Genomic DNA, 17,169 nt, shown 5'->3' on the forward strand with positions numbered 1-17,169 from the left:
TGTCATATGCCGATGACACGCAGCTCCTCTTTCCTTTCAAAACCCTTACTACGGAAATAAAGAACTCCTTCTCTGCAGGCATGAAGGCTGTAGGACAATGGATGTCCACTAATTACCTGCAATGCAATGTCAGTAAAACCGAGATTATGTTGTTCGGGGAAGCCAGGATACTGTGGTCCCCTGACTGGTGGCCTTTTGATCTTGGCACTGCTCCAGAACCTAAACAGGTCGTCAAAAATCTAGGGGTCCGCCTCGATCAGGATCTAGTGTTAAAACAGCACTCTCACTACATTGCAGGCGTATGTTTTCACACTATCAGCCTGCTACGCAAGGTTTTCCCTTTGTTGCCGGATTCCTTTAGAAGAACCTTAGTGCAGGCTCTTGTTCTGAGTCGGCTCGACTACTGTAATGGCCTGCTCCTCTCAGCTAATGAGGGAGTGTTGGCCAAACTACAGGTAATTCAAAACACTGCGGCTCAACTGGTCCTTAATGCCCCGTCAAGAACAGCATCAAAGCCACTTCTAGAAAAATTGCATTGGCTTTCAATCCGTCAACGGACAAAATTTAAAACATGCTGTCTGATTCACAAAAGCATAAATGGGCAAGGCCCCCTCTATCTGGAAAAGAAATTCATTCCTTACACCCCTACCAGGACCCTTAGATCTAGCAATAGTCATCTGTTGGCAGTACCACGTGCCAAGAAGGCTAGACATGGTGGTAGAGCCCTATCAGTGATGGGACCAATTTTGTGGAATAATCTCCCGCTAACTCTACGACTATGTCCCGATCATCTGAAATTTAGGAAACAGCTCAAAACTTTGTTGTTCAAAAATGAGATCTAGTTCAGCTCTCCCTTATTCTGAAATGAACAGTCGAATAACCTGGCCCAAAGCTCAGAGATACTCCTTTGGAGTCGATTCTAGCGCTATACAAACCCATAAATAAATAAATAAATAAAAGGGTCAGCAAGATCAACAAACCTGTTGCCTCACTCCTACAGGAAAAAGTTGGAGAAATGTCCATTTACAACAAGATGAGGAAGAAACAGGGGGGGCGCCAGTAAAATAAATTATTGCTATCTCCCAACTACAATTTGATAGGGGCCTTCAACACCCTAAATGGAGGAACCATCATAAAACTCACAAATGAAATAAAGGATTTGGCACACATTACGTCTTCAGACTTGATGTCAGTGGAATTTAGACCGCATCACTAGAGAGGCAACCTTAACAACTTGGGACACTGCAGACCGAATATTGGCCAATCAGGCCACCTTCAATTCGTTGGGGATAAAGCTACAAAATAAATCGAAACCCTGCGATACCCAGGTCCACTGCTGTCTATTAAACCAAGAGGGAGCACAGTCTTAGTGGAGCGGCAGGAGCTGGTAAGAACCAGAGACCATTTGAAAATCGAACAATTGTAAAGCTTCCAAGTACATCCTACCAGGGTCAGGTCCAGCAAGTGTATATAGACTCCACTGCCATCCTCAATCAGGCCAGGCCCTGCCCGCCTAAGGGTTTAGCCATTAACCGGTCCTGACAAAAAGAACCAAAACCCTACAATATACTTGGACTATATAAACATCTGCTCATGAAACGCACATGGGCTGGGAAACCTACTTCAAGAACAAGACACAATGTAATTTCTTCAGAACTATGAAATCATTTTCATGCAGGGGACATGGTATTTGGAAGTGAAGGACCGGGTTATTCTAAGACCCAGCGGTGCCAGGGGACAACACCTGAAACCTTTGTGGGTTACCTGTTCTGGCGTACAAAACACAGAGACACGGGACACTTCCAGCGACGTCAAAGATCAGCGTTTATTTACTGCAGGGATACAGAAATCGCAAGAAGTACACAACGTGTAGGTTCTCGGAGACTGCTTCGAATTGCAAAAGTGGATCGCTCCTTTTATACACGTTTTTGCCATTGCACAACATGGCAAAGGTTACAACTCAGTTCCCACAATAAACTTCAAAAGAGTCGCGTTCATGTTTCAGGAGGCCGGAACATAATTACAGCAGCATTGCCGGTTCCCAACTGTAAAAACATATCATCCCCACAGTTAAACACATTCCATTCTGACTGTAAATACATTAAGAGAAGGGACAGAAACAGATGCAAAGAAAGAACAAGGATGCACGACAGACTGGAAAAGAGTGTTGGGAGTAATAACGGGAACTTGATTACGGGATCAAAGACCTCGTGCCCAATGCATGCACGACTGAAACAATAGACCAGCATGGTAAGATGAGCCTCGAGCGGGGCCATCTGCCTTTGCCGTGTCATTTCCCCTATCATAAAAGTCACCCTCAAGGAAACTCGTGTCCTTCGTGTAAGCTTGGGAGTCCCAGGGTCACAGAGCGGACAAAGTCCGTTCGCTGGCTACTTGAGGGCAAGAGACAAGATGGATGCCGCATCTAAAATGGAACCCGAGGGTTCGGACGGACAAACCCAAAAATGAGACGAACCATACGTGGTTGCGTAGCGAAACTGCGTACACCCACTAAACTCGTCATTTGCGGTTCGTAGACACCAAACTCATCCATATTCGACAACACCCAAAAAGTGTTGTTCCGTCTCGCACGGAACCTCAGACGCTCCTTTTGCCCTCATGTAGGCAAGCACTAGTCAAAATCGGAATCAATTTCGATATTCATCAGATCGTTCAGCTGTTGCTGGAACATCATTCTATCCATCAATGTCTCCTTGGTAACAGATGGCCGTCTTATACACGTTGTAGCACAAAGGCCACATAAGGCAGGACCACACTGTACACAAAGACAACACGTGAATAGAAACGTTACAACAACCCCTACGATCATCAGAATCTTCCAACCCCAAGTGGATATCAGACCCCATAACCATCCTAGAAGTGTCCAATTGCCTTCGTCCACGTGTATGGACTCGGAAATCTTGTGCAACTTCGAGATGGCTTGGTAAACAGTTGGAGCATTGTCAGGAATGAAAATGCAACAGCTCGAATGGATAACTTTACACACACCACCTCTATCTGCGAGAATAACGTCTAGAACCATACGGTTCTGCAACGTCATGAGTCTATCCGCCTGAAGTTCAGCTGTTAAATTACCAAGAGCACTCGCAGTTATGTTAGCAGTCGACTCAACTACACGGGTCAACTGTCTTAGGTTCCTACTATTAACCATAGGTCCCCAAAACGGCAAGAAACCCTTAAAGAAGTCTCCTGCTTCTTGACCGGCAGTGTCCTCTTTGCTAATAACGCCTCTCGCAACTCTAGTCTTGTGATAGTCTGAGGCAACTGTAAAAGTCGGTGGTAAAAGATTCGCAATATAACAGGTACCCGAGAAGTCACGGGGTAACCATGTATATGCACGTTCATAACATACGAAATAAGTGCCCTTAGCAGTCAGAAAAACAGGGGAAGAGAGCATCGGTAGGACATACGTGTCAGTACAAGCACTGTTCCCAAGTTGTGCTCTCGGATTTCGACCCAAACCTTTCAAGCAGAAATTACCGAGGTGGGGTACGATCCATATTGGGGACGAACTCTTGAGCTGTCTATCACCCACTGACGTACTATACTCAGCCTCACTCAGATCCTTATAGGCTTGCACCTCTTCATCTGGAATAAGCGATGCATCAAAGACATCTCTATCTAGATCAGCAATCGCTATCGCCAAAGGCTTGTGGTACGGACCAGGACCAAAGCTTGCAGAGCGTGGCTCTCGACTGGGATAGGAATCTAGTGCACTACGGAACATAGTTTGGAATGCTCGAGCTGACCCTTGGGAGCTATAAGGAAGAACCAGATACGGAATACCCCTATCCATGGTATGTGGCATTAACCCACACACCCAACAGTTGGTAGTATTCATCACCAACTGATGCTGATGTAGAAGTTGAACGAAGGAGTAATTCATGAATTCCGCACGTCTAACCTGTTCGTGTTGAGGCAGGGGATGAAAAGAATGTCTGGAAACAGTGGTAATAGAGCTTAGTTTAGGAGAAAGAGTAGGTGAAACAGAAGGTAATAACGACTGTATTCCAAAATACACTCCACCCACCAATAGCATAGACACAGTCAGAAACAATAGGAACATCTGAAACAGAAAACATTTTGTTCGTACAATCTTATGCAATTTTGATCTTTGCGCCGACATCCTTTCTACTTCCAACAGCTTAGAGAATGCCATCCTCTAAAAACCGTCCGTGACGTACTTGACGCACTTCGTTCTGAGTAGCGATTATCAATTCCCAGGAGTTCCCAGGAGTCGACAAAAGTAACCGACCTAGTGTCAGAAACCTGCTAAACAGAAAGGAGTACCCGCACGGCCCTACGGTTAACCCGGATGATAGGTTTTTCTTAAACACTCTGCTTTAATACAAATCTCTTAGCAGTGAAAAGCACATAAAAAACTCAAAAAGAAAGGATGTAATTGTTTATAATGTTCGTAGCACCAGAAAAAAAATATAAAACAAAATTTTATTAGTCCTTGCTATGTGGACGAAGAAAGTATCGATTTCTTCCAGATTGAGTCTGCTCTACAAACAATTGTTCAGCTGGTAAAACAGTGTTCGGTGGAGTGGACGACGATTCAGACCTTGAGTTCTCTACGACTGATGACTCCACAGGTGTGTCTGGCAGCGACGAATTGTCTCCTACAGGTTGAGCCTCACTAAACGGCACGAAGCATAAAGGGGTCTCAGTTTCCGTTGCCGCAATCCCAGTTCTCACCCAACCATCTGTTGGTGAGGGGATTGGTACTTTTTTCGTGTGGCCAGCGTGAACCCAGTTCTTTCTGCCTTCCAATCGAACTGCAGTCCTCGTTGTTAATAATACTTGAAAGGGTCCCACAAATCTCGGCTCCAAGTTACGTTTTCGGCCAAAATTTCGGGTAACGACCCAATCGCCTGGCCGGAGCCGATGTCCAGGACCCTCTGTCTGTGCCGGTAGAGCTTCAAAGACCTGTTGGTGAATTAACCTCAATTTAGTAGTCAGATCATGAAGATAATCAATTAGCATTGGATACTCAAGACTATCAAAGGCCTTAGGTCTCGGGACTCCCCAAATGTTCACAGGGCGGCCGAACACAATCTCATATGGGCTAAGCCCTACTCGAGAGTGTACAGTCGCTCTGGTTGATAGGAGAGCCAGAGGCAAGGCATCAGGCCATGATAGACCAGTCGTAGCTTGTATCTTTGCAAGTTTCAGCTTCAGGGTACCATTGTACCCTTCAACTAAACCCGCTGCTTGAGGATGGTTAGCGCTATGGAATTTCTGCCGAATTCCAAGGCCCTTACATACACTCTGCATCACACTCCCCACGAACTCACTTCCATTATCTGACCACACAATCCGTGGCATTCCATACCGAGGAAAGTATTCCTTCAGTAGGACTTTCGCTGTGGACAGGGCAGTGTTATCCTTAAGGGGATAGGCCTCAATCCATCTGGAGAACGCACAAACCACAACCAAAACATATTTTAGATTATTGCATCTCTCCATATGAATGAAATCCAGTTGGATAACCTCAAAGGGACAAACAGGGGGAGCAAAATGACCAGGTGGAGTGGGGGTGCCCTTGCCAGGATTATGCATCAAACACACCATGCAATTCTTAACCACTCTCTCAGCACATTTAGCAATACCATCATTCTTCCATACAGGGGACAAAAACTTGCATATCCCTTTCGCACTAATATGTGACAACCCATGAGCCATCGTCACGACAGCTAATACATACGCATCCGGTAACATCCACCTCTGACGTTCCGACAAGTCAACCCAACATCCATGCATATCCAACTTTCCCGTACTTTCTTTCCACTTGGTCTTTTCAGCTCCAGTGGCCTCGTTCTGAATGGCTTTCACACTCTCAACAGTGTCTTCACACATACCAATTTCCGTCGACCATCTCGCTGAACTTGTCACATACATTCGGGTTGCAAGATTCTTAGCCGTTTCCTTGGCAATCTCGTCCGCAAATGCATTACCACGACCAACATCATCCGTCACTTTCCGATGTGCACTACATTTAACGATCGCCACCTGTTTAGGCAATGTAAGTGCATCCAAAAGATCATTCACGAGCTGCCCGTGTTGGATCTTCGTGCCATGCGATGTCATAAATCCTCTTTCTCTCCACAATCGTCCAAAACTGTGCGCAACGCCGAATGCATACTGACTGTCGGTAAACACATTCACTCGCTTCCCTTTAGACAAAACACATACTCTTGTCAATGCAATCAACTCTGCCGCTTGCGCTGAATTCTGATTCAATCTCGCAGTTTCTACAACCGTGCTCAAAGTCACTACAGCATACGCAGTCGTCACATCGCCATTCGGCAATTTAGAACAGGAACCATCAACATACAAAGTGCCATCGGGATCTGTCAATGGAGTGTTTTTCAGGTCCACACGACCCTTTGTTTCTTCCTCAGTTCGTAAATAACAATCATGTGGTGGTACATCATCTGATTCCATATTAATCGGCAACAACATCGCCGGATTCAATACATTACAACGCTTGATCTGTATATGACTTGCCAAAAGGGTCAACTCATACCCAGACAACCTTGCACTCGTCAGATGTTGAGTTTTTGTCCGATTCAGAAGAGTGTCAACTGCATGCGGAACCATCACTATGAGCATATTATCCATGACCAGACCTGCGGATTGTCGAATAGACGCCGCAGCTGCCGCCGTCGCCCTCAAGCAACTCGGCAACGCTCTAGCTACCGGGTCTAAGGTCGAGGAAAAATATGCACACGGACGCTGCTTGCCACCAAATTGTTGCGTTAAAACGCTCAACGCACAACCTTCCCTCTCGTGAACGTATAACGTAAATGGCTTACTGTAATCAGGAGTACCTAACACAGGAGCCGAACACAACGCATCACGCAGTTCAGAAAAACTTTTCTGACATTCTTCCGTCCATGGCAGAGGAGTCGAAACATCCTTGCATGTGAGAGCTATCAATGGCTTCGCTAACAGTGAAAAATTTGGAATCCACTCTCTGCAGTATGACGTGATACCTAGAAAGGCACGCACATCTCTCTGAGTTGTTGGCACAGTCATTCGAGCAATTGCTGCACTTCTTTCGGGGGTCAACCTTCTTCCCGCCTTTGACAATAAGTGACCTAGATAGGTTACTTCTTGACAACAATATTGCAGTTTAGAAGGTGACACTTTGTGATGTAAGTCACAAAGATGCTGTAACAGTGACACTGTAGCAGTCTTGCAAATCTGTTCAGTGTCCGCAGCTACCAACAGATCGTCAACGTACTGAATCAAAGCCGCACCAGTTGGCAATACGAACACATCAAGTTGACTCTTAAGAGCTTGGCTGTAGATCGATGGACTCTCACAGTAGCCCTGAGGTGCACGTTTGAACCTGAAGCTACGACCACCTAATGAGAAACCGAATAAATCTCTGCTTTCCTTAGCAATCGGAATGCTAAAGAACGCATTCTTCAGATCGATTACCGAGAACCATGATGCAGAGGCTGGAATCAGAGTCAGCAAAGCTGTAATGTCAGGTACCACGGGAAACTGGGGAACAACAATTTTATTTACCTCCCTCAAATCAATAACTAGACGGTACACAGGAGGCTTGGAGGGATCAGTTCGCTTCAAAATAGGCAACACAGGACTATTACACACGTTACCTCGTGTTTCCTCAATGACATCTTTATCGATCAAATCGTAAATGATCGCTAATAGTGCTCGTTCACCATCAAGGGAGATACGATACTGGGGTATGCGCGGCAGTCGCGCGTTGAATTTCAATTGAACAACATAAGGGGGTATATCCAGCAGGCCCACATCATTGGGACCTGTCGCCCACAAAGAAGCCGAAAGAGAACTCAATTCCGGTGGGAGCTTATCAATCGAAAAAAAAAATAGGAGAGATCACTCTCTGACCCAATGTAAGCTCCACTCCTGCGGGAGAGCAATACAAAGTCGCATGTAACCATTTCAACAGATCCAAGCCCAAAAGATTCTCACCACAACCAGTAGTCAAAATCAACGGAGCTTCTAACTCAGAAGACCCAATTGTAAGGGGCAAAGGGCTAGAAACTGGATTGCTAACGGGGGCGCCAGAGAATCCAACGGAAACATTCGTTAAGCCAGACAAAGGCGCGCCAGGGAGTTTCGAATGCATGATAGAACTTTTCGCTGCACCAGTGTCCAACAGAAAAGGCTCGACTACGCCCAATGTGGCAACTGCGACATAAGGCCCTCTCTGATCAACCGGAACTGATACTTCTCCCTTCCTCTGTCTACGGCTGTCCTAGTAGATACCATCCGCGTCAACATCATGCTCGACATAATAGTCATCCACATGATACTGTGCAGATCTACCAGACGAGAGATCGCGTCGATCGAAACATATTTGCGAGTCTGAGGAAGTGGCAAGACGCTCGGTCTGATTCTGAGTAACACCGCGACCTCTACCACGTGAAGCTTGTTGAGGACCACTACGACCTCCTCGAGCCGAAACACCATTGTTCCTGTCACGTAAAACTGGACAATTAAACTTCAAATGGCCCTCACCCCGACAATACGCACATTGATTATACCCCAACACAAAGCGAGGTGCAGAAGAGTCATTACGCAACTGTGATCTAGAAAACTGCGATTGCGATCGATTTGGCTGTTGCGAGTCATTGTAATTCGAGCGCGGAGGATACGCTTGCTGCAATAAGACCTTAGTTTTAAGATCCTTCGTTTTCTTGTCTGCGCGTTCGCTTTCTTCCTTCTCTCTGTTTTCGTAGTACTGGGCCGTAGCTAATATCTGAGCAGTGGTAGAAACAGCCCACGAACTTTCAGAATTCTTCAGCTTGTTGCTGAGTTCAGGCAACAAATTCGATACAAATTTATCAACGAACAACCGCTGACCACCCTCAGAGCTCATGTCCTGACCACTATGATCAATAAATGCCTCCTCAAATCTCGTAAAGAAATCGGAGACACTCTCATCCCTCTTTTGTTTGCACGCAGACAACTTGTCCCAATTAACGCGTATTGCAGGCATAAGTGTCTTCATAAGGGTAATTATCCTCTGGGGCAAATCCGCGATAAGCTGTTCAGGTTTAGCCCCACCAACTTGCTGGGCGTCTGCCGCCGCAAGAGCAGCCCAGTCACCACCTAACTCGGCCGCGTGATTCTCATGACGGATTTTCGCCCAAATCGGCTGAGGGACTACATTGCCAAACAACATGTCAATATCGGCAAGGTTCATAACGGTAGCATCCACTAGTTGGGACAACTCCTTATAATAACCTGCAGGATTTTTACGGGGGTCGGGCAAGGTTTGCTTTACCTGCAAAACTTCCAATCGCTTCCAAGGGAGGTGTATCCAAACTCTCTGAAAACGTGCTGGAATAGCGGGCTTAGCATTAGGATCACCTGGCATCCATACTGGGGGAACTTCCCGCATAGGATACTGACCAGGTTTGGCCATCCACTCTTCAGTCTTGTCCTTAAACAATGCTCGAGGTCGCACTGTACATCGAAAAGATAACAGACGCTCAAGAGCACATCGAACATTATCACCTACAATCACACCAGTCGTAAATTGATTCTGGAGCTCAGAGACCTCGGGCGGTACATTATCAACCGCATCATTATCCCACTCTTCTCTCAAAGCTTTACACATTTCCTCGAACACGAATCGCTGTGTGGGCGCATTAAAGTGGGAAAATGTCTCAAACACTACACGCGAAGTGTACTTCACAGGATGGCGAATCCATTTACGCGCCATTTTCACCAACGACTCACGTTCCCTACCATCAGGAATCTGACTGCGCCTCTGAGCAACATCAGAAAGAGTCGATCCGAGTATTGGCCCAAAAAGCGGAGAATAGAGAGTAGCAACAGCATTAAAGAGACGACTACGAACAGAAGGAGAAGAAGAAGAAGGTACAGGAGCAACAACAGTAGGAGTAGAAACAGTAGTAGTAGACGGGGTAACAGGAACAGTGGTAACAATAGGCTGACGAGGGACTGGCAGAGGAGCAGTAGGAAGAAGAGCTGGTAAAGGAGGATGAACAATCTGCGGTACAAGAGGATTCGGGAGAGGAGGAGGAACGACGGGCTGACCAGCTGCCGCCAGAACAGCAGGTTGAGGAATAGGAAGAATCATAGGACCCACAGTATCTGGAGCATAGGGAGGCGGTGATTTCAATAGATAAGACAATAACGAATCTTCTATCGCCTCCTCCCCCGTCTTATCAGAATTAGACGGTAACGCCGGATAACACTTATCCACCGCCATGTGATGAAGTCGAGCACTAACTTCCTGCTCCTTCTCATCTTTGTCTCGCTGATACTGTTCTGCATTTCGCATCACCGTAATAACACCTTCTCTCTTATTTTTCTTAATCTGTTTGATTTCTTTCTGCTTGGCCTCTTTGCGCCATAACCGGAAGGAATCAAACATGGCCGGCCTAGCCTTCCTTTTAAATAGTTTAGCTTCAAGATTATCTAAGACAGCAGTTTCGAAACTACCATGTGATGGCCAACTAAGAACACCATCATTTTTAGTGTAACAAACCCAATATTCATTATATATGATAGGACCTACGCCATGGCGACTATAGAGCTCATAAATTGGAGTTCCACCCGGAGGTATCGGACATGAATCCTCCAGCCGGGAATCCGTGCTGCAACATTTAAGGAAATCAAACAAAGTACTACGGCCAGGCATCGTGCACACTAACCGAGTTTACAAACTTCGAGGGCTATCGAATTATGATGTCCTCGCACAAAAAATGCAAGACCCTCGGTTTTTGGCAATTGCAATCGTCAAATAAAACCCAACAACTAAGAACCAACGACTAAGAACCACAAATGCAATGGAACCATGCAAACAACAAGGTAACTCTGGGAGCGACCCACAAATACTTAACTGAAAGAGCAATGGCGTCACCAGGAAGGCCCGTCTATCGTCTCGCCGTACAAAGGACTACGCCAGGCGCCAAAACAGGTCGACAGTCAGGGCATCAGTCCGTCGCAGCCGTCTGGAAGCGGGAATCTTCGCGGGAAAAGACTTCGGGCCACTTATTTCGACAACTGGATCGATGAAGCGGGGTGCACCTTCCCTCGGAGATTTCACACGAAGTTCCTCACGATCGTCGGGCTTTGGACCGGTACCGCTGATGTCGCCCTACGTTGGGCGCCAACTGAAGGACTGGGTTATTCTAAGACCCAGCGGTGCCAGGGGACAACACCTGAAACCTTTGTGGGTTACCTGTTCTGGCGTACAAAACACAGAGACACGGGACACTTCCAGCGACGTCAAAGATCAGCGTTTATTTACTGCAGGGATACAGAAATCGCAAGAAGTACACAACGTGTAGGTTCTCGGAGACTGCTTCGAATTGCAAAAGTGGATCGCTCCTTTAATACACGTTTTTGCCATTGCACAACATGGCAAACAAAGGTTACAACTCAGTTCCCACAATAAACTTCAAAAGAGTCGCGTTCATGTTTCAGGAGGCCGGAACATAATTACAGCAGCATTGCCGGTTCCCAACTGTAAAAACATATCATCCCCACAGTTAAACACATTCCATTCTGACTGTAAATACATTAAGAGAAGGGACAGAAACAGATGCAAAGAAAGAACAAGGATGCACGACAGATTGGAAAAGAGTGTTGGGAGTAATAACGGGAACTTGATTACGGGATCAAAGACCTCGTGCTCAATGCATGCACGACTGAAACAATAGACCAGCACGGTAAGATGAGCCTCGAGCGGGGCCATCTGCCTTTGCCGTGTCATTTCCCCTATCATAAAAGTCACCCTCAAGGAAACTCGTGTCCTTCGTGTAAGCTTGGGAGTCCCAGGGTCACAGAGCGGACAAAGTCCGTTCGCTGGCTACTTGAGGGCAAGAGACAAGATGGATGCCGCATCTAAAATGGAACCCGAGGGTTCGGACGGACAAACCCAAAAATGAGACGAACCATACATGGTTGCGTAGCGAAACTGCGTACACCCACTAAACTCGTCATTTGCGGTTCGTAGACACCAAACTCATCCATATTCGACAACACCCAAAAAGTGTCGTTCCGTCTCGCACGGAACCTCAGAAGCAACACGTATTCCAGGTTTTGTAGGGTATCACATCCCAGCGATAAAGAACTTGAAATTCGGACACCCCAAAGGGGGACTTGCCATGTTCTGTTCCACCAAATCCAACTGGGTTACAGAACAACTAGACATCAGGGTAAACTGGATTCAAGCAATCAAGCTGGATTTCAAGAAGGCAAGCCCGACTCCCACGGCAGTGCTACTTACAAATGTATATATATATATATATACACACCCCAATAAAGCAAAGAAAGGGGCTTACATGGAAACGTTACTTAAAATAACAAAACCCATACAGAAGCAAATTAAGCACTCAATTTTAATTATTTCCAGTGGCTTCAACAATGATCTATGCAAAGTCAACACCAAAAGGGGCATCTATCACAGTGGAATCAGTTTCAGAAAGTGACTGGATAAAGTTGGGTTTAGGATCCTGAACTGTAACACAAAGGAGGGCTCTCCCGCATTGATTACCTTTTTAAGCGGTAGGAAAAGTTCAACAATTGACTATACGTTAATCAGTGAAGCAGCTCTGCCTCAGGTATGTCACTTGCAAATTCTCCATCGTCCAGAGAGTGATCACTTCCCCCAATCCATCCTGATTTTGTGCAAGACCACGCAGCTGTGTCCGACAAAAAATTTCATCTCCACTCCAGTAACTTATAATTTAAAAAGCTTAAAATGATATGGCCCATGTATAGAGATGATGATGGCAGAAGTCTACCATTGTGCCGGAACAATCAAGGTTATAAAAAGTTATTCGGAAAGGCAGGAAATCGTAGGTACAGAAACAAGTGAGCGTGTAGTGGCATGGGTACTTTTAAGTGACTCACTACTAACAAAATTTCCAACTAAAATACAACCGCATAAGTGCATAAATGGAGCCAATAAAGGCAGGGGCTGTGGAAGGAGAGTATGGAGCAATAAAGAGCTACAAATTCAAAAGTCTCAAATAATACAAGAAAGAAGATACGTGGCAAAGGAGCAAAGGCAGGGCAAGAGGCCGGATAAAACCTTGCTTTAAAATCTGAAAAAGCAATATAAGAAAAACTGCAGGAGAGAAAAAAGAAGATATCAAGAAGATCTGTAGGCAAAGCACCTCAACTCCAGTACACATCAGAATAGTAAAAAATTCTGGTAGCTCGTAAATGGGTTGACATCTGGACAAGAACGACAGTATAGCGCAGGGATTGAAGCACCTACATGGGAAGCTCAGGTTCTTGCTATGTATTCAGCGTCAGAGCCAGTGGGTGTTGGGGAAATCCAGCAGGGCAAAGCCAAATGTAAGACAAGCCCATACTCCGCAACTCCTTGCAAAAATTTTAACCCTGATATGCACAAGGTTTCTATAAATTATGACCAGACGACTTTGGAGGTGGACGTAGAACAACTGATGGGAATTTTAAAGAAATTAAAAACTGAGGGCGCAGCAGGACCAAATGGAATCCCGAACGCGCTATTCAAAGGAGATGTATCTTACTTGGCCTTTTATTTTGCCCCACTGTTCAATGATCTACACCATTCTAATCGTATACTAGACCGATGGAAAGGCAACATCTTTCATCCAATTTTCATGAATGGAAATCCTCCATCACCACTCAACTATAGGCTGATAGCATTAATCGATGTTGAAGCAAAGGTCTATGCATCTTGTCTACTACAACTTTAAAAGCTTGGGCAGATGGAAAACAACTAATATCACAAATTCAGACATGATTCAGAGCAGGCATGGGGACATTAATGAATTGAAAAGCACTAACCCTCCTAGTAGAGAAGGCCAAACACACAGAAAATCACAGCTATTTGCATGTTTTTTAGACCTCAAGTCTGCTTTTGTGTGCCCCAAGGCCGACTATAGATAATACCGGAAGAATGGGGTCTAACAAGAGATCTTTTAAAAGCAATCATTGAACTACACACACAGAAACCTGGGCGCAAGTTAAGATCGGCGATGGCGGTCAAGTCACGTGCAAAATCACCACTATGAACAGACTCAAACAGGGATGCATTCTGGAGCCAAGTCTGTTTACTTTATAACTTGCAGACTTACTTGACGCTCTCCCACTGGATAATAGCCATTCGCCAACCCTTGACTCAGAAAAACTAAGCTGCCTTCAATATGGTGACAATATTGCTCTAGTGAGTTAAACACCAAAAGGGTTTGCAATGCAGCATGAAAGCTCTAAATAACTATATGGATGAGCAAAGGTTAGAGTTAAACCTGAATAAAACTAAGGTGGCTCAGCTATTTGACTCCAAATTGAAGACACACTTTTTTTAAGGGGGAAAATAGGTGGAGGTAGTCTCCTCATATAAATATTTGGGATTTACCATGGTTCATCAAATGACCTGCAAACACCCTCTAGTTGCTATCCAGGCAAAAACACAGTTGCTAATCTATGGGTTCAAAATAGTAAAGCAGAAACTGAGCTGTCCATCATTTAGCCATCTGATTAGGGCAATGTCTGCTTGGCTACTGCTAACAGTGTTCTACGGTACGGAAATTATGCAAGAACGGGAAATAGTCACTCTTAACAAGATCCAAACAATAAAACTGTGTTTAATATCCCAAAGTCAGCTTCACCAGCTCAAGTATGCCTAGAGTTTGGCTTGAAAAGTCCAGCATGTCCGTGCAAGAGTATCAATTCTTGCTGGAGATTGCATGCTTCTGAAAGGGGATCTATCAACAACTTAGGCTGGCTGGAAATTGAAGAACAACAACAACTGAAAAGGCTCTTGGGGAATCACCTAAACCAGGCCATTAAGGATCTAGGTTTGCAAGAAGCCCGGGCAGCAAGCAGGGTAAAATCTGCATTTAATCGAGCACTAAATACCTCAACCCGGATCTCATCTAGCAGAAAAAGAATGTATTTGGGTGAAGTTGACATGCCTGGATGGTGATAAACTCATATAACAACTGGCACCCCCAGGAGTATCTGTCAGCGCATTTTCACATTTTTCGCAGATATTAAAGCACCAGTTGGTATTATTTTGTCTTGGTAACATGGAGACAAAAGATCTTACCAGTCACAAAATCCGACTTGTCGACTTTGTGGAGGTAAACAAGAGTCACTAGTACACATCTTCTGCGTTTGTCCAGTACCATTGTCAGGAAGGAAAATACTCCTGAAATCAATTGTCAGAAACCTGACAATACGCTCTTGCAGGCAAGCGGTAATTTTTTTTTTTGCAGAGTTTTATATAGCGCAAACTTGACCCGAATCCAATCAGGTATCAGAGTGCTTTACATAGCACCAGTTACGTTACATTAGGACACACATTCATTCTTTGGTAGGCACTATATGGTAACCATTACTTGGTTAAGTGGCACGTCTGTACCCCTAGCTTGCGGGGGGAGAGGGGGTAAAGTATTTAATGCTGCTATTCAAAGATTTGTCTAAAAAGAAGTAAAACAGAAATAATTCCACAGTGCAAAGCTTATGGCTATGTATCTTCAGTCTCCTCGATTCACGCCTTTATGCTGCATAACGCACCAGCACTTTAAACTGCGAATTGACTATGGACCATGAGTACTACGTCCCCACCGTCAGGTGAAAATAAATTGCTGGGCCTAATGTGGGCCAGTACCTAAATTAGTTTAGGTATTTGTATCTTCCCTGACTTGAGCAAGCATAGGCGCTACCCTGGCTGAACAAACGATCTTCACTCCTCTAAATTTTGTAATGACTTTTTATGCATAATAGTAATTTAACTGCAGGATATTTTGCATAAACTTAGAATGCACTGCTTGATCTTAAAAATGTTAATCGTTTTTTGAGCTGTTTTGAGACGTTTTTAAATTTTTACATTTTGAAGTACTTGATTTGGTTTTATCGGTATGCAATGGTTTTAATTAACTATGCAAATAAACTTGATTTGATTGGAATGGTCCACAAATCTATAATATTCTGGTTAGACAACTAAAAATAAGGAAAAAACAAATACATGAAATCGTCATCTCCGCCTAATGTTCTTCACCTAAGACACTAAAGCATGTTATCTAGGTTAGGTTTGTTTTGGATTCTTTTTTCTGAATCTGGGTTCTCTCGGGTTTGTTTGGACGACCCTTTGTGCTTGTTTTGATTAACATTGACAATGTTCCTGCACAGCACCGAGGTGGCCACATGACTTAATCCAGCAGTAGCATTGCTGCTCCAACCTGTGCAGGAGTGGAGGGAACCTCTGGGAGAAGGAGGCGGGGACACCTCGCCGCTCAGGAGGTGGAGAGCAGGAAGGAACGCACTGGGAGAGGGCGCGCTGGGGGAGCCGTGATAAACAAAAGGAAAATACAGGGGCTCTGGAGAGACGGTTTTGTGGAGGAGGACCGTGGAGACAGAAAAGGGAAACCAGCAGCAGAAACAGCTGCATCGTAGAAAACAAGACGAGCCAGATAGAAAAGGGGGCAGCATGAGAGAGGGGTGAAAGAAAAAGCACCGCCCAGGGGCCGATATGATCAATTGGAGGCAGGTAACGAGGAGACTGTAACACACGGAAGAGGCGCGGCAAGGAGACGCACATCCGAGGAAGCCGCTGGCAGGTCTGCGGGAGCCGAGCACGGAGCTCCTTCGATGCTGACCCCTCCAGCAGCCGGCTTTGCCCCTCCGTCGGGCCCTGGGATGTGTGGGGGTGTCGAGCAAACCTGCCGAGCCGGCTCCATCCTTCTGCGGGCAGCTGCCGGGACCGAGGCCGCGCGGCGGTGGCGTAACCGGGCCAGGCACAGCTGCAGCCAATGATCCGGGGTGCCCGGCGCTGCTCACCTCATGAGCCCGGGGTCGGAGCCGTGCGCTGCCGGGTGCAGCGTCCGCCTCGTTCTTCGTGCGCTCCCCGACGCTGTGCACAGCCGCCGCCGGACAATAGAGCTGTTCATGTCCCGCCGCCCCTCCCCGGCGCTTCCCGGCAGACTGGCGACCCCCCAGCATGGAGAGCCTCCCCCTGTGCAGAGTCCTGCGGCTCACCCTTCTCTGCTGTGGTGAGTACCTACCTACCTGTGTGCACTGGCCTGGGTCACCTTCCAGCGGTGCACCTATATTTCTGTGTGTTTGCACTGGGTCGCTCTCAGCAAGTCTGCTTCCTTTTGGTTTGGC

At 45.9% G+C, this 17,169-nt stretch overlaps 1 protein-coding gene across 2 annotated transcripts in view; it reads left to right on the forward strand.

The window, feature by feature from the left end:
* The first annotated feature begins 16,293 nt into the window (after positions 1 to 16,293).
* The window catches only part of LRP3 (LDL receptor related protein 3), a 113,205-nt gene continuing 112,329 nt past the window's right edge, over positions 16,294 to 17,169 (forward strand). For both annotated transcript variants that reach the window (XM_085639511.1, XM_085639512.1), the window contains exon 1: positions 16,294 to 17,054. In XM_085639511.1, the coding sequence (XP_085495637.1) occupies positions 17,003 to 17,054 (52 nt within the window). In that variant the 5' untranslated portion in view covers positions 16,294 to 17,002. The remainder of the gene's footprint in view (positions 17,055 to 17,169) is intronic.

Source organism: Triturus cristatus, chromosome 12 (assembly GCF_964204655.1).
Source record: "Triturus cristatus chromosome 12, aTriCri1.1, whole genome shotgun sequence".
Taxonomy (NCBI): Eukaryota; Metazoa; Chordata; class Amphibia; order Caudata; family Salamandridae; genus Triturus; species Triturus cristatus.